At 40.9% G+C, this 20,950-nt stretch overlaps 1 protein-coding gene across 1 annotated transcript; it reads left to right on the forward strand.

Annotated features, from left to right (window-relative positions):
* Positions 1-824: 824 nt before the first annotated feature.
* Positions 825-20,714, forward strand: TNFSF10 (TNF superfamily member 10). Its single transcript, XM_045502963.1, has 5 exons — positions 825-1,043; positions 6,633-6,770; positions 9,367-9,406; positions 15,204-15,308; positions 16,960-20,714. Exons 1-5 carry the CDS (start codon positions 840-842, stop codon positions 17,391-17,393), a joined length of 921 nt encoding a protein of 306 aa, XP_045358919.1. The 5' UTR covers positions 825-839; the 3' UTR covers positions 17,394-20,714.
* The last annotated feature ends 236 nt before the right edge of the window (positions 20,715-20,950 follow it).

A 20,950-nucleotide genomic window follows, 5' to 3' on the forward strand; every position in this document is an offset into this window, starting at 1 on the left:
TCATCCCATGGATGCTGAAGCTTAAGAATGAGGCCCTTAGAAATCCACCTAGGGTGACACATCAGGAAGCAGCAGGGCCAGTATCTGACTCCAGGCATCTGAGTCCCAGGGGTTGTTTGCTGTCCCCACACCACACCTCCCAACCAAAGACACCAGCCAGGCTGCTGAGTGCTGCATGGGGCCATGAGTGACCTTGGGTAGATGACAAAGGATGCTTTTCCCAGTGCAGTCTGCATCTCCAGACCAGAGTGGCCTCAGCTCAGGGTCACATCTGTGGTCCTGCTCCCAGTGATAGGCTGCTGACAGGAGATGCAGCCTGGGAGCTTAGGAACCAGTACAGCTGCTGGACAAAGGTGCATCCACAGGACCCCAAAGACCCTGAGCATTGCGGGAGGAGCTGTTTGACTTAACACACAGTCCTTCCAACTTCAAAACATTAAAAAAAAAAACCCTTCTTTTAATGTTTATTTATCTTTGAGAGAGAGACACACGCAGAACATGAGCAGGGGAGGGGCAGAGAGAGAGGGAGACACAGAATCTGAAGCAGGCTCCAGGCTCTGAGCTGTCAGCACAGAGCCGGACACAGGGCTCGAACTCCTGAATCGTGAGATCATGACCTGAGCTGAAGTGGGACACTTAACCTACTGAGTCACCCACATGCCCTGAACAATTTTTTCCTGTGTGTTTACTTCCTTGGTCCCTGACATTCCTATAAAATGGAAAGAACTTCCCAGAATTTTACTAGTGTTTCTCTGGCTCCTCTGGCTTCCAGCATGTTGTTTCAGTTTCACTTTGATTATTTCTTTAATAAACGAAACCTAAAAAGGGCTCCACCCCCGATGGTTGGTTCGACAACAACAACCTGCTGTCTGGCTGCCTTTGCAGCAGTGACTGTCGGAGAGGACAGGACCGTGGTCGAGATGCAGGCCCCGGCGGGCCCCAGTCCCGGGCAGACCTGTGTGCTGATCCTGATCTTCACTGTGCTCCTGCAGTCCCTCTGCGTGGCCGTGACTTACATGTACTTCACCAGTGAACTGAGGCAGGTCAGTACAATGCACACAGTTCCTGACCGAGGCTCTCGGCAAACCTGGTTAACTGCCTCTGTTTCCTCCTCTGTGAAGACTTTACAGTAGGAAAAACTGTTCCCTTTCTCTGCCTGTGGACCCTAACTGCTAACGCATGTAATTGCTGAGGACCTTGTCAAAGTGTAAGTTGAAAGGATTGTGTGAACCAAGTGCAGCTACCAGCTACTAGCAGATGCAGGAACAAAACTCCGGAGGTGGTTGTTTTTTTTTTTTTTTCTCTTCAACACTATGTATAGTTTACAATACTAACAATCGAACTAAAATCAGACCTGAGTCTTGGAATGTCATCAGGTTTCTCTTTTTCCTCCAAGACATGGGGTGGAGGGTAAGTCAGATCTTAGAAACATGTTTTGGTTTTAGATCTGTGGCACTTCTGTGTTGACAGTAGAGAGGGTATTAAGGACTGGCACGCGTCTATTCCTCCACCACGGACATGCCACGCATAAAGAGCCTGTAATAAAGAGGTTACCATATGGACTCAGCATGTTACTGTTCATGATAAAATAATTGAAAATAAAACAATTATTCTATGCCTGTGGGTGGTCAAGTAGGAATCCAGGTACATTTGACAGAGAAAAAAACCTTAGTGGCTTTTTAGTTCATGTACTTCTCAACTGTATAAACCGTTTGGAACTATGAATGCAGAATTGCTGACAATAAACCAAGTCAGCTTTTGGCTTCTTATGTATTTTTTGACTAATTGTGTATTATATAGTAGAGAACTGTGAGCTGGAAGGAACTTTGAACACCCCCTATTTCATAGATGAGGAAACTAGAGACCCCCAGGCAAAATGACTTATCCAGGCTCAGACAGAGCTTTGGAAGCAGAGTTGAAATCAGGTCTTCAGGCAGCTAAGTAACATTCCTCCCTCCACAACAGGGTGTCCACGGGGTTAATATATTTGCACCCTGTGATGCACACTGATAAGGCAATATAACATCTGCCAGCTGGCTAGGAAATGCAAGTAGAAGGGTCTCAGAAAAATATAAATTATCCACATGCCATAGAGTGAGTATCTGTTAAGGAAATGTAGTTTGTATACCCTGTGGAGTATAAATTTGGTTATCTCAGATACTTGCAAATTTTTCCTTTGACTTTGGATGAAGTAGACTCTTGTTTGACTTGCAAGTAATTATATTAGTGATGGTTACCATTAGGTGACCAGTAAAGTCAGCTTTGCTGTATTCAGAAGAGGCTGTATGTCTGCAACTAAAACATCAATGTAACTATAAGCATGCCTCTAGTTCGAAGTCTGCATGAGAGTCTGGAATACTGCTGTGTTTACAAGTTTGGATCTAGAATGTCCTAACCTTTGTTGACTTTGCAGCATAAGCAGAATGAGTCTGTATCTTTATTACGAAAGAAAATCATTGCCTCAATTTGCTGACATTACAAGTTGGCCAAATTTTAAGACTATATTAACTGGTTCTTGACTGAGCAGACTCATGCAATTGTCTGTGTTTATGATCAAGTAATTTTTTGAATTCTATAAAAATGGAAATTTCAAATCTTAACATGTCCCCGTGTGCATATGTTTTTCTTGATTGTGTAGTTACATATATATACATATGTTTATAGACACACAGAAGAATTCATTGAGAGTGCCAGAAAGGAAAGAGAATTAACAGATATTGAGCAAATACTGTGTTCCAGGAACTTTGCAAAATATTGCTCTATTTGATCCTTATAAAAATCCTGTAGGGGTGCCTGAGTGGCTCAGTTGGTTGAGCATCCAGCTCTTGATTCTGGCTCAGGTTATGATCCCAGGGTCATGAGATTGAGCCCTGCACTGGGCTCTGCATGGAGCCTGCTTGGGATTCTCCCTCCCTCCCTCCCACCCTCCCTCCCTCCCTCTCTCTCTCTCTCTCCCTCTCTCTCTCTCCCTCTCCCTCTCTACCCACCCCCTGCCACTCCCCCACTCTCTGTCTCTAAAAAAAAGTCTTATAAATAAATATAATTACCCCATTTTACACATAAGTAAACTAAGACTCTTGGAGTTAAGCGATTTGTCCAAGATTATAAAGCTGGTTAAAGGGAAAGTCCAATTTTGAACCCTGGCATTAGGTAAGTGCTCAATAAACTGTGGCCATTGTATTGAGAAGTTTCTTGAAGTTTCCACCTCTTCACCAGGAATGCTTGCAAGGAAAAATGAATCTGAGTCTCTTTGGTTGTGTAAAGTTTGGAAAAGCATACTTAACATAAGTACTAATTTTCTAAAATAAATCACAGATTCTACTTTGGCTAATGAAACTTTCTAGAAAAGACACTGAGCGGACTTTAGGGAGTGTGGCCTAAGGAGAGCTGAGTAACGTCTAACTGGACGTTCCCAAATAAGCCTACAGACTAGCAAGCATGATCAATAAATATGGGCTTAGTCTCTAAAGTTTGTCTGTCTGAGAATGTTTTGTGACAAGGGGGCTGCCTATCACTGTGGTATCATAGATGGGTAAGACAAAGGAGAAGGGGACCATTATCTACCAATCTCCATAAGTGGTTCTTTATGGTATTTGTGGTTTGCAGAAAATAGTTGTTAGACACTAATGTCAGGGCAGCAGAGAGGGTCAGTGCTGCCACCTTGAAGTCCCTGAGTCAACTGGCAAAGGAGTCCACCCTGTAGCCCAAAAGCCCTGCGAAGGACTGGCTGGCCGTGGCCTAGACAATCACCATGTTTGTGATGACACCAACACAGTGGAAATCCACTTGTCAAAACCAAGGGCTTTTGGAGCAGAAGAGCAGGAACCTGTGTGAAAGCTGTGTCCCTGAGAAGCATACAAATGAAAATAGCACACACATCCCCCTGCCCCAACACCCACATGTGGTTAGGGAGAGAATAGCTCTGGTCTGAGGTGTGAGGCAGGAAATTCATGCGTTGAAGTGGAAAGGATGTGCAAAAGAAGGGGAAAGAGAGACACATCATATTAATCCTCATGAATCATTCTTGAAAAAACCACAGCAACCCCTCACTCATGCATCTAGTCGCCAGCATTGGCCAAAGTCTGTAGAAGAAACCACCAAATATGATAATACAAGAAAATGTGGGGGATGGGGAGGGTGGTTGGGGCTTTCTCTCTGGGTTTCTAGAAGAGAAATACCAAAATGTTGGTCACTGTGACTTCTAAATGGTGGGATTATGGGTGTCTTTTTTCCTGTATTTTTGGTGTATATGGATGTCTTGTTTTTCTGTATTTTATAAATTTTCTACAGTGAATGTCATAAAAGCATCTATGCTATCTATATAAGATTTTCATGTAGATTTAAAGAACATGACATTTTTATGTAGTCTTAAGAGAAAACAATCACGCACAAAACTGCCCACAGACAGCCCTGTAAACAAGAGAGATCATCCAGAGCTTAATTAGGAAGTAGGATGAGGGTGATTTTAGTGTGCTTTTTGTTTATTTTTCATTTAGAAAAATGTTCTTTATTTCCCTATATTTTCCAGGTTGCCTGTGTACTAACAATGTTTCTAGGCTTCATTAAGTTTGGGGGTAACAATGGAGTCACATTAGCTTGTCACGCTCCCTCCCATGTACACCTAGGATCTTACTCAGCTTTCGGGGTTCTCCCTCCCACCTGCTAGAGATGTTTCTGGAAAACCCCCAGTGGGCAGCCAGAGCCTATAGGCAGCAGTTGGTTCTGGCCTGGGCTAGTCCCTGCTTCCACCCAGTTCGGTTCACAGGCAGCTGCCAGCTACCATGGCTGCCCAGTCTCAGTCAGTGCTCAGCTCTGCCCTTTCTTGCCTCTGGCCCTATCCTCCATGTTCTTCATCTTTTCCTGCTGAGACAGCTTCTAACTGCTGTGAAGTAAGAAAATAAATCACTCCCTCCTTTCTGTGTCATGCACAACTTTTCATCTCAACATGTTACAGAAGTTTGTGAGCCTGTTTATTCAGTTTTATCATACCGATGTCTGGCCAGAGAACTCCCATACCGGCTGCACTGGGACAGTGTCCAATGAAGCTAACTTGCTCTTCCTGGAATCACCCTCAGGCCTTGTACTACATCCAGCTTTTCCTCTCCAATCCTACGCCCCGATTTGCTAGATATGTTCTCATATTTCTAAACTATACGTAATTGAGTGCTTTTCTGGGAAATGCTTTTCAGCTCCCACATATGTTGGAGATGCAAACAGAACTCTACAGGAGAAGGCCATGGGGCGGGTAGGGACAGAGTGATGTTGACTGACTCCACTGCTAGTTGTGTCTCTACTCAGGTGGCCCCAGCTGTCACCCCTACTACATTTACTAGGCTGAATGTTTTACTATTGTAATTTAAAACAGGAAGAAAGAAAATAAACATTTAAAAGTAAATGAATGTTGTATGCCAGAGTGTGTGGAAGGAATTAATCAGCTTAGGTTTGTACTTTTGCACTTGAAGGACCTGGATCAAATGTCCAAGGAGTGCATGACTGAGTACAGAACCAGCTGACTCTGGCTGGGACCTCCCATAGACAAGTTATTTTGATCTGGAATGAGATTGTCTTTTTATGAGAAGAAGCATCATTGTTTGGTCTTTCCTTCAACCTTGGGAGTCCCCTAAGTTCAAACAACAGATAAAAATGGCCATTTTCCCATTTATTTCCCCAGAGAAAGACAATTCAGATTTGTACAGAGAAATAACATATCCTCAATCCCACTTGTTAAAAATGAAAACAGGAAAGAAAAAAAAAACAAAAAACAATGTCTGGCCTTGCATGGACTTCCCATTTTTCTTTGTAAAATTAACCAGTTATCACCCTGCAATGTGCTGAGTGGTTTGGGATATATGCGTGCATGCATTTGTTCCATGTGTGCATGCACACGTGTGTGTGTGTGTGTGTGTGTGTGTGTGTGTTTAATATCAAGCTAGGACTTTATTGAAAATTACCTGGCTGTTAAAACTGTTTGCTCTCAGAAAGAGGGGGCAAACCTTCAAATGGTGTTTCAAGTCTCTGCAGGTAAATCCCTAGCTAGTGTGGACATTTAATGAGACAACATTAAGATTTTCAGTGGCAATATGGTCCAGATTTGGCCATCCAGAGGACTAGAAATCACAATAACTGGAATTTACACAATATCGTCTGCATCCCAGAGGATTTGTTTAATTTTTTATTTAGGATGCTGGAATTTAAATGGACTCTATTGCCTACTTTGTACCTAGATAGCTTCCCAGCTTTAGAATGGGACACCCCCCCCCCCCATCTCAGAGGTGGAAAGGACCTCAAAGATCACCACAATGAACCAGTTCAAAACTCAAATGAAAAATAGACACAGAAGAGAAAAAGCAATTTGTTGAGGGACACACAGCTGTTTAACGGCAGGATCAGTGAAGGGCATTGTGACCCAGGATGTCTGGCCCACACCTGTATCCTTCCCACCACGTCTGACTGCTTATATTTATTCACAAGACAAAGGACAGCATGCTTACTGTTTATTTCAACCCACAAGCTTATCCAAGGTACCAAGACTTCTCTGAATCTGTCATCAGTTCCTGTTGTCTTAACTTGTAAATGAACAAAAATAAAAAGCATTTCTCTATAATAATGTATTATATTCCATCTTAACCCAGATGCAGGACAAATACTCCCAAAGTGGCATTGCTTGTTTCTTAAAGGAAGACGATATCCCTTGGGACCCCAATGATGAAGAGAGTATGAACACCCCGTGCTGGCAAGTGAAATGGCAGCTCCGTCAGTTTGTTAGAAAGGTAGGTGGACCACCGGGTCACTCCACCAGCAGACGTGGAGGGTCGCAAGAGAAAGAACACCTAGGATCATCAAGCGTAGATGCCTCATTTTGCAAAGGAGACAACAGAGGCCCAGAGTGTTTGAGTGATCTCCCCCAAATTCCTAAAACTAGAAGAAAGTGGAACAGCACCAAACAGAGGGGCCTGGCTGACTCCCAGGCTAGAGCTCATTCCTCTCCTCCAGAGAGCCTCCCCATCTAGTCTGCCCTTTTTATCTCACATTGTGGAAAATTGAGGCACAGACTGGGCAATGTGTTCAAGATCACACAATGATAAAAGATGTGTGTGGTTTTGTTGTTGTTCAGAAGACAAAAGATGCCAAATAATGGTGTTTTATAATCTTTGCACCTTGTTGATGTCTGCAATTAAATATATCTTTATTTGTGTATGCACATAGAGATGAAAAAAGAGGAAAGAAGAGGGAATGAAGAGACGCTTTGAGAAATTGAAGGTGATAACATCTCAATATATAGTCAATAAGTGACAAATTACAAAATATGATCTGTTTATGGATGCAGGATCTCTAGCAGAAACACTATGTTAGCTAGTAGTTTATTTCACTAAATTATATCATTTTGCTTTAATAGTTTTGCCTTCTGCCTTCCAAAAAGGTCAGAAGAGAACATGGGTATAAAAATACTCTGTAAACTAGGATACACCGTTATTGTTTTAAAAATACTGGGGACATTCCCAGGGCGGGAAGAAGATGTGTTTTAAAGATACGATTGAAAGTCCATTGTTTGGTGCCCTGTCTTTCCACTGAAACAGTGTTATGTCAGTGGTTAGAGCTCTGATTTATAACCCCAAACAGTCCTCATAGTAGAGCCCAGATGTCAACTATGATGCCATTTCTATGAGAAATGAAATCTGACTTCGGCTGGAGGCCGGAAAAGGGTGCCCACCAGCTCACAGCACAAGCTATAGTGATGCAGTTGTGACTCTGTGGCCCCAAGTGGCGAGGACGAGGAAAGGCCCAGGGGTGGGAAACATCCTGAGAAGACCGAGGAATGAATGGGACTCTGCAGTCCCTGGTGTTCATGGGGGCAAACCCACAGGTGGCAGGGGAGAGAAACTCAGAACTAGGGCAGAAATCTGGAGACCGAAAAGGGGTGGGGATAGATTGCACATACCTCTTTCTTGCTGTTCTCTCTCTCCCTCCCGTCCTCATATGCTGCCACTATCTGGAACAGGCAGAAGCTGGAAGAGGATGCAGACAAAAAGGGGGGAAAGAGTTCCCTTTTTTTTTCCAGGCACCATTAATGGAACAGACTATTTCCAGTAAACATCCTATGCCCATTACGTAGGATATCTCATTTAATCCCCATAACAGCTCTGTGAGGAAGGAAGCATTATTATCTTCCTCTTTTTTATTTTTTAAATAGATGAAGAAATTAAAGTTTACATCAGTTAAGTAACGAGCAAAGTTTTCCAGAGCTAATGATTGACAGATCTGAATCTGGACCATCTGACCAGACAGTCATTATTCTTTTCATCTGTTTCCCAAGCTGTAGGAATTACTCTTCTCTCTTTCCTGCTGCTCCTCCTTCTTCCTTCCTCCCTTCTGTCCCAGAATGAGAGAGACACAGAGACTATGCCAAGGCACAGCTCCTTTCCCTTCCATATACCAGTGCCCATTGTGCTATTGGCAGACCCTCCATTACCAGGTCAGGGCTTGAGGCCAAGGGGAAGGCAGAGAGCTTCTGCTCTGGGGTGGGAGTACAGAGGAGGGGAGTTTCTGGCAGTTTCAAACTTAACAACAGTGGCAGGAAAGGAAGGCAGTGATGGATAAAGACCCAAGTAGCAGAGCTGGGTGGAGGGGAGTTTAGAAGCTGTGGATGAGCAGTCCGCATTAGGCCGTCTGATAGAAAGGCTAAGGTTTCACTCTTTCTTACTGGTTTTCCCCACTGGTTAGTACAAAGAAAGTGATGTTAGTTGTTTAGTAAAGATATTATTTTTTATGTTGATGTGAAGAATGCCCTAGCCACATGTCAGAAATGAGAGAATGACAGCGTTGCAGGTCCCGGCTTGATGGGCTCTGTGTCTGTGGGCATCCCAAGAGAGAGGAAGTGTGCCTTATATCTTGAGACTTGGGTCTACCCAATGCAAAGCTCCTGAATGCTATTACGTAGTGCACATATACACACATTTGTGTGCAGACACACACCCTACACAGAGAGAGTGAAGTGGCATGGTTGCCACATCCATTAGCTACAAGGGGGTTTGGGGGAACATTAGCGTGTCCTAACTTGGCAGCTGGCACCTTCCTCCTGTGTTGCTTCAGGTGTGGCCTTTTGAAGACTTCATCCAGAAACAGAACTTTCCCAGACATAGGACCATCCTCGGTCACCATGCAGGAACAGCTGCCTCTGCCTCAGTATTCACCTCATCTCCCACCCTACCCCACACAAACTCTGTGCTTGAACAACTAAAGCTTCTGGGGTTGATGTCCTATGTAGAAATTTCATCTCAGACACCCGCAAGAAGAGCCATAGGCATTCTGTAGTCAGTTTAATTATTTTTAGGGAAATTAACAAGCTTTATTCAATACTGTTTGCAGATTTTGAGAACCTATGAGGAAACCATTCCTACAGTTCCAGGTAGTATTTTTTTGTTGTTGTTATTTTAATTTTCTACTGTCAACTTCATGACAGGGTGACTAGTTCTCCAGCTCTTCTTCTCTGCTCGCATCCACATATCCCCCCTCCAACTCCTACTCGGTGTCTCAAAACACTTGATTCTATTTTCCTATTTGCACTGACAGAACATTTAGGGCCAAATCTGTGGCCCACCTATGGTCAAAACTTTATTTCTCCCAATGTGGATTTTCCTTTCATCTCAATTTCTTCCATTATTTATCTTTTACTTGCCAATGTTTCATAAATGAGCCATCTAAATCCTTTCTGGTACATGGCTGGAAGTAAGATAAGTAAAGGCCCCCAAGTAACTCATCTTTTCTCTGCTTCTGACCACCACTAAGCTCTATGCCCTTCTTTATTCAAGAGCCCCTCACTTTGTCATTTTTCCCAGCAATCCTTCACCCACCGACCCACCCACCACAATTCTCTCATGGTCCCTCACCCATGGTCACCTTCTTCTTCATGGTGAGCACCCTGCTCTTAACCTATAAGGGCTCCCCTCAAAGGGCTACTCCCCAGGCTGGGTTCTTCCCTTCCTGGCTTTTCATACAACTGACTCCTTCTCATTCTCAAACTATCGCCTAAATGTTACTTCTTCAGAGAGAATGTCCCTGGCTACCTTATTTAGGTAAGATAACAAGCACCTCCTTTCATCTCCTTCCATTTTTATATATTTTTTATCTGTGTGCTGATTCCCCACTACTTTAAAGATACATAAGATGGAACACATGTCTATTTCTCTCATTTCTCTATACTTAGCACCTAACTCTATGCTCCAAACCTAGTAGAATCTTTTATTCCCCTGGCCCTTAGGTGGACCACCTTTTGTACATGCATGTATGTATTTTGATTGAGGTGAAATTCACATAATATACAAGTAATCTTTTTTTGGGGGGATAAAAGGTGTCATTCTCATTTTATATTTTAATTGAAGTATAGTTGGCATACAATGATATATTCATTTTAGATGTACACCATAGTGGTTTGACATGTATATACATTACAAAATACACACTACAATAAGTATAGTTACCATCTGTCACCATACAGAATTATTACAATATTATTCACTATCTTCCCTATGCTGCATTTTATATTACCGTGACTTGTTATTTTACAACTGGAAATTTGTACCTTTTAATCACCTTTACCTATTTCGTCCATCTCCTCACCCCACTCCCATCTGGCAACCACCAGTTTGTTCTCTGTACCTATGAGTCTTTTTGTCTTGTTTTGTTTGTTTATTTGATTTTAGATTCCACATATAAGTGAAATCTTATGTTATTTGTCTTTATCTGTCTAACTTATTTCACTTAGCATAATACCCTCTGCATCCATCCATGTTGTCTTAAATGGCTAGATTTTATTCTCTTTTATGCCTGAATAATGTTCCAGTGTGTGTGTGTGTGTGTGTGTGTGTGTGTGTGTGTGTACCACAGCCTCTTTATCCATTCATCTGTTGATAGACACTTAACGTTGCTTCCATATCTTGGCTATTATAAACAATGTTACAATGAATATAATGGTGGATATATCTTTTCGAGACAGTGATTTCACTTTCATTTTCTTGGGATAAATATCTAGAAGTGGAATTGCTGGATCATATGGTTTTTCTATTTTTAACTTTTTGAGAACTCTCCATACTGTTTTCCACAGTGACTGCACCAATTTATATTCCCACCAACAATGTAGTAGGGTTCCCTTTTCTCCACATCCTTACCAACCCTTGTTGTTTCTTGTCCTTTTGTTATTACCACGTCTGAGGTGGTATCTCATCATGGTTTTGGTTTTTATTTTCCTGATGATGAGCAATGCTGAGCATCTTTTCATGAAGGAGTGGCCTTATGTGGAAGGTATTCTGTGGCGACCAGAAATATAATCCTCTCTGCTCACCAGAATCAGGCACTTCAAGAGTGTTCCTTGTGTGGACTGTGTGTATCCTCCTGTAGTGACTAGGCCACAACTGCTGGTGGGTGTGGCTGGCCCTAGGTCTGGCTACCTGCCCTGGGTCAGAAGCCACTTTGGAAGGACGCCGGTCTCAGCTGAGGTCACCCCTGGCATGTGGCAGGGAAGGAGCAGCTTCATGGGGATAATTGATCTCAGCCCAGCTGCTTTAGGGGATGGGAAGATTGAGGGGGACAGGTCCACAGGGTAATGCCAGGATGAGGCGAGTGGTGCTAGCTGGCTCCCCTGGAGTTGAGCCCCACTCATTCTCAAAGCTGGACATGGTGAGAGCTTGTCTTCCCAGTGCAGGCCCCTGGTCAGTGTCCCATGTGGAGCTTGAATCCCTTGCTCCCCAGGGGGAATTTCACGCCTATGATATCCCCCCAACTTGTAGATCGCCTCACCTGGGGTGTGGGTCCTGACCAGACTTGTCTCTGCCCCTTTCAACTCTTCTCCATGTGGCTCTTTCTTTATATCTTTAGCTGTGGAAGAGCTGTTCTGCTAGTCTTCAGGTCCTTCTCAGAGAGCATTGCTCTATATGTGGTTGTAGCCTTGGTGTATCCATGGGAGGATGTGAGTTCAGGACCCTCCTACCCCACGACCTTCAAAAATTTTACAATTCACCATTTTGCAGTGCACAGTGTAGTGGCAAATGGTGCATTCACAATACTGTGCCACCACCATCTCTCTCCACATAGAAGGTTCTTCATACAGGGGTGCCTGGGTGGCTCAGTGGTTGAGTGTCTGACTCCTGATCCCTGCTCAGGTCATGATCTCATGGTCGTGAGATTGAGCCCTGAGCAAGTCTCTGTGGTGGGTGTGGAGCCTGCTTAAGATTCTCCCTTTCCCTCTGCCCCTCCTCTGTTCATGTACACATTCTCTCTCTCTCTCTCTCTCAAAAAAGAGGGTTCTTAATACATATTTTTAAAGTGAATACATAAGTAAATAAAACTATTAAATCAGTTTGCTACTTCTTCACATTTGGCTCACCATAGTCCCATTTTCCCATGATAATAGCCATAGAGGCCTGAATACATATACCAGAGACTTAGGGCATACCAGCCTGGCAGAGAAGAAAATGTTCTTCAATATAAGTGTTGTAATGATGTCTTTCTACTTTTCAACTATTGTTTTTCCTTTTTTCTTTTTAATGTTTATTTATCTTGAGAGAGAGACAGAGAGAGGGAGAGAGAGGGGGAGAGAGAGAGAGAAGGGGCAGAGAAAGAGGGAGAGAGGATCCCAAGCAGGCTCCTCACTGTCAATGCAGAACCCAATGGAGGGCTTGATCCCATGAATTGGGAGATCATGACCTGCACCAAAATCAAGAGTTGGACACGACCAACTGAGCCACCCAAGTGCCCGGTCACCTATCTTTTTTCAATATGATAAGCTTCCTCGTTACTTAACAACTCCCATTTTTCTTTATTAAATAGCTTTTATTAAACAAGATAAGACCTGATCCCAGGGTCTAAGCATTCTTTCCCCAAAAGCAAAAGTGGTAGTCAGAACATTGAATACTCTTCCTCTTCTGATGAGGCACAACAGATCTACGATCTATAGTAGATGTACGTACAACACTTTCAGTGTTGTAAGAACAATACTCTTTTTCACTCATCCCAATGAAATGTAGAAATCATATACTAATCAGCATACCTAGATGTATTGATGACATCCAAATAGACACATTGACAGGTTTCTTTTCTAGGAAGTGTTTGCTATAGCCTCTAAAGAGGAAATATCCTCTTTAGAATTTGCTTTTCTATCTAGGCTTTCCCATATCCTTGCAATGACCTCAAATGCAAGATATTTATAATTGGATTCAGTTATTGAATATTTTAAAACAAAGTGTTAAGGTCTAAGGGCAGGCAAGGCATTATGAATTATTTAACAGTGGGAGTTCAAGGTGAATGGACACATCAACCTTGAAAGCTGAGCATTCTGAGAGCATTATGTAATTGACCATGCAGCCTCGTGATATATTTGGTATTCAGTACTGTACAAATGCCTTCCCATCCTGAATAAGCAACAACTCATACCAGATAGATGGAAGAGATTCCCGTTTCCTATTTATTCTTTCCCTTTTTTACCACCTCTTCTCAGTTCCCCCACCTACTAGCCTAGATTAAGGCCTCCTGTTCTCAGTCCTGATCACTTACTTGCCAGTCTCCAGCCCTCTCACCTTCTAACCATCACAGCTTTCTTTGAGACAGGATAGCCTAAAGCACAACACATTGTCCCTTTACTTCCCTGCCCCAAATCATTCAAAATCCACATCCTGTAAAATCCAAATCTCTTAGTTTAACATTCAAATCCTCTATAGTTTGGCTCCTCATTCAAGCCTAAAACTGAACTCCTCCCTTGTCTGTGTCCCAGGAATGCTTTGTGAGTCCTGCCTCTGGCCTCTGGCCTAGATCTCAGAGAATGCCCTTCTTCCAGCCCTCCTTCCCAAGCCTGCCCATCCTCATCCTATTCAGATCAAATTGCCATTTGCACCTCAAATGTTTGTTTGCATTCATTTATTTATATTCTTTCTCCTTGCTCCTAAAAGAGTGCCTGGCATAGACGTGATGGGCACTTTGGTTTATTGGAGTAAGCGTTAGCACAAACCCTCCCCTGACCTCAATTCTCCAATAAGTAGGAATCTCTCCCTCTTGTGAACACCCATCACCCTTTATTTATATTTCTCACAGGTAAATTTTCACTTTCTAATTTATATTTTTCCTAAAAGACTGTAAGTCCTTTGAGGGCTCAGTCAGTGCAATCAGTGGCTAATCTTTGCAACCCATATACAGCATAGTGCAGTGCCTTAGTCCTGGCAATATTTGCTTGATTAAAGAATATAGTTTATCTTAACAACCAGTAGAAGCACACTTGGGACGTTTAAGCTGATTTTTTAAAAAGAGGTAGTTTGTTGGGGTACCTGGGTGGCTCAGTCAGTTGAGTGTCCCACTCTTGATTTTGGCTCAGGTCATTATCCTAGAGTTGTGGGATGGAGTCCCACATTGGGCTCCATGTTGAACATGATCCTGCTTGGGATTCTCTCTCTCCTTCTCTCTCTGCCTCTCCTCCACTCATGTTTTCTCTCTCTCTCTTTCTCTCAAAATAAATAAAAATTTAAAAATTAAAGGGTAATATGTTGAATTTGTACATTTAAAGTCTGTTCCAAAGTACTTTGGAATGTGATCAATAGGTGTTATTTGTTTATTATGATCTAGTGAGCCAGTGATTTTTATGTTTACATATTGATTATCATGACCAGTATGCCAATTCATATTTCTCTTGGGGGGGGGGGTGGTGAAGGGATGACTGTTGGATACCAGTTTGTAACATCTTTGGACCATTGTTACACTGCTACTCCTTTAGAATCAGAATCACTCTGATTGTCTCTATATATAACTCAAAGTGGAAATTTGCCAAGACTTGGTTATTTGTGCATTTTAAATGACTCAAGCAGAGTCATTACATGTCCATGGTTATTTACTTGTTTGGTTTTTGTTTGTCTGTTTGTTTGTTTTGGAAAAGGGCCATAATCTTCATTTTGTTGTATTCTGGTTGGACCTTATCTCTGATATGTCGATAAATTATAATCCAAGTTGCTGCTTATCCTTCTCATCTAAAATACTTTCCAAATTAAACATAAGCTGGAATAGATGGATCATCATATTAATATATGGGCTGCTTTTATGAGTGACCATACAATCAATTTTGGAAGCACAGTGTGCTTATGATGTCTGATCAACAACAGTTCTGAATAGCAATGTATTTGAAAAGTAGTTTGACAAGTGCTGAAGATTCTTTGTCATTTTTCTTTTAGAAAAGCAGCTAAATATTCCTTACCTAGTAAGAGAAAGAGGTCCTCAGAGAGTAGCAGCTCACATAACTGGAACCAGTCGGAGAAGAAGCACATTCCCAGTTCCAAGTAAGAGAAACAACAAATATATCATGGTTTCAAGGAAGGCAATGAAAAAATTCGTTCCAAATAATTTGTTCTTTCAACTTTCTACGTGAAATGTCTATATGACTATCTACAAAATGCTCAGTGGTAACTGGGGCTCAGATTGGCTCTTTCTCAGAAGGAAGATTAGAAGAGAAAATTGCTCAGTAACTACTCTGGCATAAATGCTCTCAGGAGAATCCTCTGGTGGGAGAACTCTGTCTTAGAGTTTCCCATGCCCCTATATGTGCTTTTCTTCTTCTTCTTCAAAGTAATTTCTCTTTCTCCCTCCATCAAATATTCCTCCTCCTTAGGAGTTCCGAGTCAGTCATATACTTTCACCAGAAGTGACTAGTTATTCCTTGTGGCATTTGTACTTGGTTGAACTATGGGAAATTGCCGATATTTGACCATTTCTCACTTAGAGAAATGTCAGTTTCATATAGCTTAGCCAATATGGTAAGCGTACTTCTTAACTAAAGAACAGGTGTCCATACAGTGCTATAACAATGCAAGAGTTTTGCAGTCTAAATACGCACATTGGAATACCAGCCCCTCTTTACCTAGATGTATGTTTTGAGCAAATTACCTAATCAAATAAAGCTTCAGTTTCCTCATATATGAAGTGGAGATAATCTTTAACTCATAAAATAGTGAAGATTAGCACAGGCAAAATTCCTGTGTATTGTAAGTACTTAATAAATAGTTGCTTTTATTATTACAAAAGGTTTTATCTCAGGTTAAAGAAATTTCAAGTATCAGTTAAAAGATGAAAAGATTTGGAATGTTTTTTCATTTTTTTTTCCTGGGCAGTTGTCTTCTTGGTATTCCTGAACTCATGTTTTATGAATGAGAGACATGTTCTGCCTATGAGTGAGATCATTATTATAATGTTAGTGTTTACTATTTATCAAGAAATACAACAGTTGTTTTGCCCTGTTGAAAAACTAAACTTTACACCAATCGTGGAGATGAGCCCAAAGTTTAAAGGAATATCCTATTTTGGTAGGGCCCTTTTTCATTTAAAGTCTTTGGGAGTTAAAGATCCAAGGGTCTAAAGATCTTTAAATCTGGACCTCTTTGCCAAACCTTATGCCCTGTCTTATTGTGTACTAGAGATGCTTTCTGTCTGAATGGTGCCTTTGACTCTGGATTGCTGAGAAAGACCAAGAAGGAACCCAAAGTGATCCAAAGGAATAGCAATAAGTTCTGAGCTCCAGGCTTAAGGAAACAGATATGTTTCTTTTGGTTTCTTTACATGTTGTTCATTTTAGTTCACCTGCCTAGGAAGGGAGGCAGGGGTTTGGGACAGAAGTTCTGCGCAGGCAGATTGCCATCTGAGTTAATCATCCCCTGTGCTACAGTTTAGAGCTGAGTTTGGCAGATATAGTGTTAAGTGGTGGATGAGGCACAGAAAAGAAAGGGACTCACAGCAGGTCACAATGATACAGTAGCCTCCAGATTTCTATAAGAAATTCAGAATCTTGTAAGATTGAAGGAGCAAGAAGGTTTATATTAGATTGAAATTCTTTATAATCCCAACCAAAAAACTGGCTAGCCATGGCTACTGAGATATTTCTTGCCTTTTCTACAAACTTTCTTCTTCTAACTTTCTTTGTCTCTAAACTTCCTCCAGGCTCCAAGAATGAAAAAGCTTTGGGTCAGAAAATAAACTCCTGGGAGTCATCAAGAAAAGGACATTCATTCTTGAATAATTTGCACTTGAGGAATGGTGAGCTGGTTATTCATCAGAGGGGGTTTTATTACATCTATTCCCAAACATACTTTAGATTTCAGGAACCTGAGGAAACAGAACAGAACAGAAAGAGAAACAAACAAATGGTACAATATATCTACAAATACACAAGTTATCCTGACCCGATACTGCTAATGAAAAGTGCTAGAAATAGTTGTTGGTCTAAGGATTCAGAATATGGACTCTATTCCATCTATCAAGGTGGGATATTTGAGCTGAAGGAAAATGACAGAATTTTTGTCTCTGTAAATAATGAGCAATTGATTGACATGGACCAAGAAGCCAGTTTTTTCGGGGCCTTTTTAATTGGCTAAATAATCTGCAAAGGAAAAACAGTATTCTCAACAAATATTGCTTGTCACAACAAAGCAAGGAAGCCTGAGCAAAGCTGCCTCAACCAAAAGACCAAAACAACACACGGTTTTCTAATATCTGTGAAAGTGACCAAGTCTAAGAAAGCAACCAAGAAGAAAGTGAAATTGCCAAAAGACCTTGGGCTCTTCCTGATTTCAGCTTGCTAGCAGGAATCTAGAAGATTCTGTTACCAAACACTTAAACACTTGTGTACCTATAAACATCTGTCTTTATTATCTATTCTTGTGAAGATTCCAGAAGATTAATGACCATCTCTAAGTAGTATATCACCTTGGTTGCTTCCAAGTTGCCATTCCCAAAGTTGGAAGAGAAAGGAGAACTAGTAAAAGGTCATGATCTTGGGAGGCAATCTTCTGCCTATACATGTGATGTGCGAAGGCAATTTGTGTTGTGCATGACGTCAAAGGAGGTATCTCATACATCTGGATTTGGTGGAAATAATATCGTGTTGTTAAAAAAACAAACTAAATTTATGATGCCCAAATAAGGAGCTATTTCTGAACGGCTTGTGCTTTTTCCTACCAAAAGTCAAACTGGCCAAAAGCACTAATATTTTTGATAAAGGACTCTATGATGAGTGAACTGCCAATCAGAAATCAGGGAATTTGGTCTCATGGGGGCAGGAGGAGAAATGGGAAAGTGGAAATGACAAACACAGGTAAATCAGCAGAAAAGAGCCAAAGAAAGATCTGATTCCCACTCCCGACCCTATTCTCCATTGCCAAATGTCTTATCTAGTATACATCTCCTTAAGGTTGTATCATTTTTTTTGCCTTTGTCAGAACAGCAATTGCTTTTATCTTCCAAAATTGTGACACAAAATAGTTCATTGTGCCATTTAATCTAACCAGTTGGAGAAAAAAAATTAGTTGGCATATTTGTCTAATCTCTTCTAATTATTATCCTAAACACAGCTTAATTTACATTTTCAGGTTGTGTGCTCAAATGTTAATTTAAATGTGTCTGATCAAATAGGGCTTTTTCAAAAGGCTCATTTAAATTTAAATTTACAGCATGCTGCAGATACCTGGTACTTCTGGCCCTTTGTACTCTATTTTCCATAGCACTAGTCAAGTTCTTACATACTGACAAATTGGCTTATTTGTTACTCTGTTTTTTAAACCCTGCTTCCTATCTCTAGAATATAAGGCTGTGATAGCAGGGAACATTTAGTCCTGCTCATATCTGTAACCTCTGTACCTGGGACAGTACCTGAATATAGTAACCACACAAAATGTATTTGTGAATAAATGAATGACTGAGTAAATGAATATCTAATCATATGGGGGAAAACATGAAAAATACCCCCTGCCTTAACCCTTACACTGAAAAAACTTCAAGGAATTTAAAAAGTAACCTCAAAGTGAGGTTTTATTTTTTATTTTATTTTTAATTTTTTTTAAGATTTAATTTTTAAGTCCTCTCTACACCCAGTAAAGGCCTCAAACTTACAACCCCAAGATAAGAGTCACAGGCTCCACCGACTGAGCCATACAGGCGCCTCAAAGAAGAACTTTTAAGCAAAGATTTAAAACTCAAAGTAAAAAACTGCAATGATTGTGAATATAAAATTCAGAAATGAAAGAGAATATCAATTTTTACTCTATATTTTTATACTAAATTTTAAAAATGTTACTTTTTCAATAAAAATGACATGTTAAAAATGTGTGGTTTTTGTTGATCTAGTACTTGCATTTGTTTTATAGTACCAAGATTACTAAAAATGGGGAAAAGGACATTTTGGGGGAGGAGGTAGGACTTCTAATTTCTTTTTCATGGTATCTTTTATCTGACGTATCTCACAGAAGAAGTGAATTAATTGCTCACTTTGGTATTTAACATGATAAAATGTATCAGTCCTTTCCTTTACAGTTAATGCTTTTGTTATGGGTTGAATTGGGTCTCCCAAAAAAGGTATGTTGAAGTCCTATTCCCCAATACCTCAGAATGTGACCTTATTTGGAAATAGGGTTGTTGTAGATACAAGAAGTTAAGATGAGGCCATAGTGGAATAGTGTGCATCTTTAATACAATAAGACTGGTATGCTTATTCAAGGAAAGAAATTTAGAAATAGACACACAGAGAGAACTCCATGTGACAACAGAGGCAGAGATTGGAATAACTGCAAGATAAGGAGCACCATGGATTGATGGCCATTGCCAGGAGTTAGGGAGAGACAAGGCAAGATTCTACTCACAGTCTCAGAGGAAGGATCTGAGACCAGAGTCTCAGAAATTTCCTGACACCTTGATTTTGAACTCCTGGGCTCCAGAGCTGTGACAGAATAAATTTCTGTTGTTGAAAGCCACTCAGTTTGTGGCACTTTGGTCCAACAGCCCTAGAAAGCTAATACAGATTTTCATTTTATGCCCAAGATATCTTTTCTACCACTACTATGCAGATACTGCTGTCTATTTTTTTTCTAAAAGCTTTAAGGTCTGGCCTTTCATAGTTTGATAGCATCATTCAACTATAATCTAATTTATATGGGATGTGAGATAAGGATGAAATTTTATCTATTACCATAGTAGTAGCTGATTGTCCACTACTGTCCATTGGAGAGAGTCCATTTTCTTCCCTACTGATTTTAATTTTTCTTCTATCATGTATCAAGCACTCAAAGGTCTCTTTCTATGCTTACCTTTTTTTCCCCCTAATTGATCTGGTTGTCCATCTTTACATCCATATCATTTGGGTTTTTTAAATTGTAAAATATACATAAAATTTACCATTTGAACCGTTCTGAGTATGCAATTCAGCAGCATCAAGTACATTCACATTGTGGTACAACCACCAATATTATACATCTCTAGAACATTTTCATCATCCCAAACTAAAACTTTGTACCCATTAGATAGTAACTCTTCATTATCCCTTCCCCCAGCCCCTGGTAATCACCATACTGCTTTCTTTCTCTATGAGTCTATTTTAGGTACTTCGTGTAAATAGAATTATACAATATTTGCCCTTCTGAGTCTACCTTATTTCACTTAGCATAATATATTCCGTTCATCTGTATTGAAGTACGTGCCAGAATTTTATTCCTTTTCAAGCCTGAATAATATTCCATTGTGTTTATATACCATATTTTGTTTATTCATTCACCTGTCAATCATATCATCCAGCTTTAATGGTTACTATTTGCCTTACTATAAATCTAGATATCCAATATGTATGTTCACCTTCTTTAGTCCTCTGTTTCAAAATAACATGGTCCCCTCTCTCTCTCAAAATAAATAAATAAAGTTTTAAAAAGCAGGGATCCTAGCTAGCTCAGTTGGATAGGCATCAGGCTCTTGGTTTTGGCTCAGGTCAAGATCTCATGATTCATGGGTTAAAGCCCCACATTGGAATCCATGCTGACAGTGTCGAGATGGCTTGGGGTGTTATCTTGCCCTCTCTCTGCCCCTCCCCCATTCCTGCATGCACATGCTCTCTCTCTCTCTCTCTCTCTCTCAAAATAAATAAATAAACCTAAACACACACACACACACA

Source organism: Leopardus geoffroyi, chromosome C2 (assembly GCF_018350155.1).
Source record: "Leopardus geoffroyi isolate Oge1 chromosome C2, O.geoffroyi_Oge1_pat1.0, whole genome shotgun sequence".
NCBI lineage: Eukaryota > Metazoa > Chordata > Mammalia > Carnivora > Felidae > Leopardus > Leopardus geoffroyi.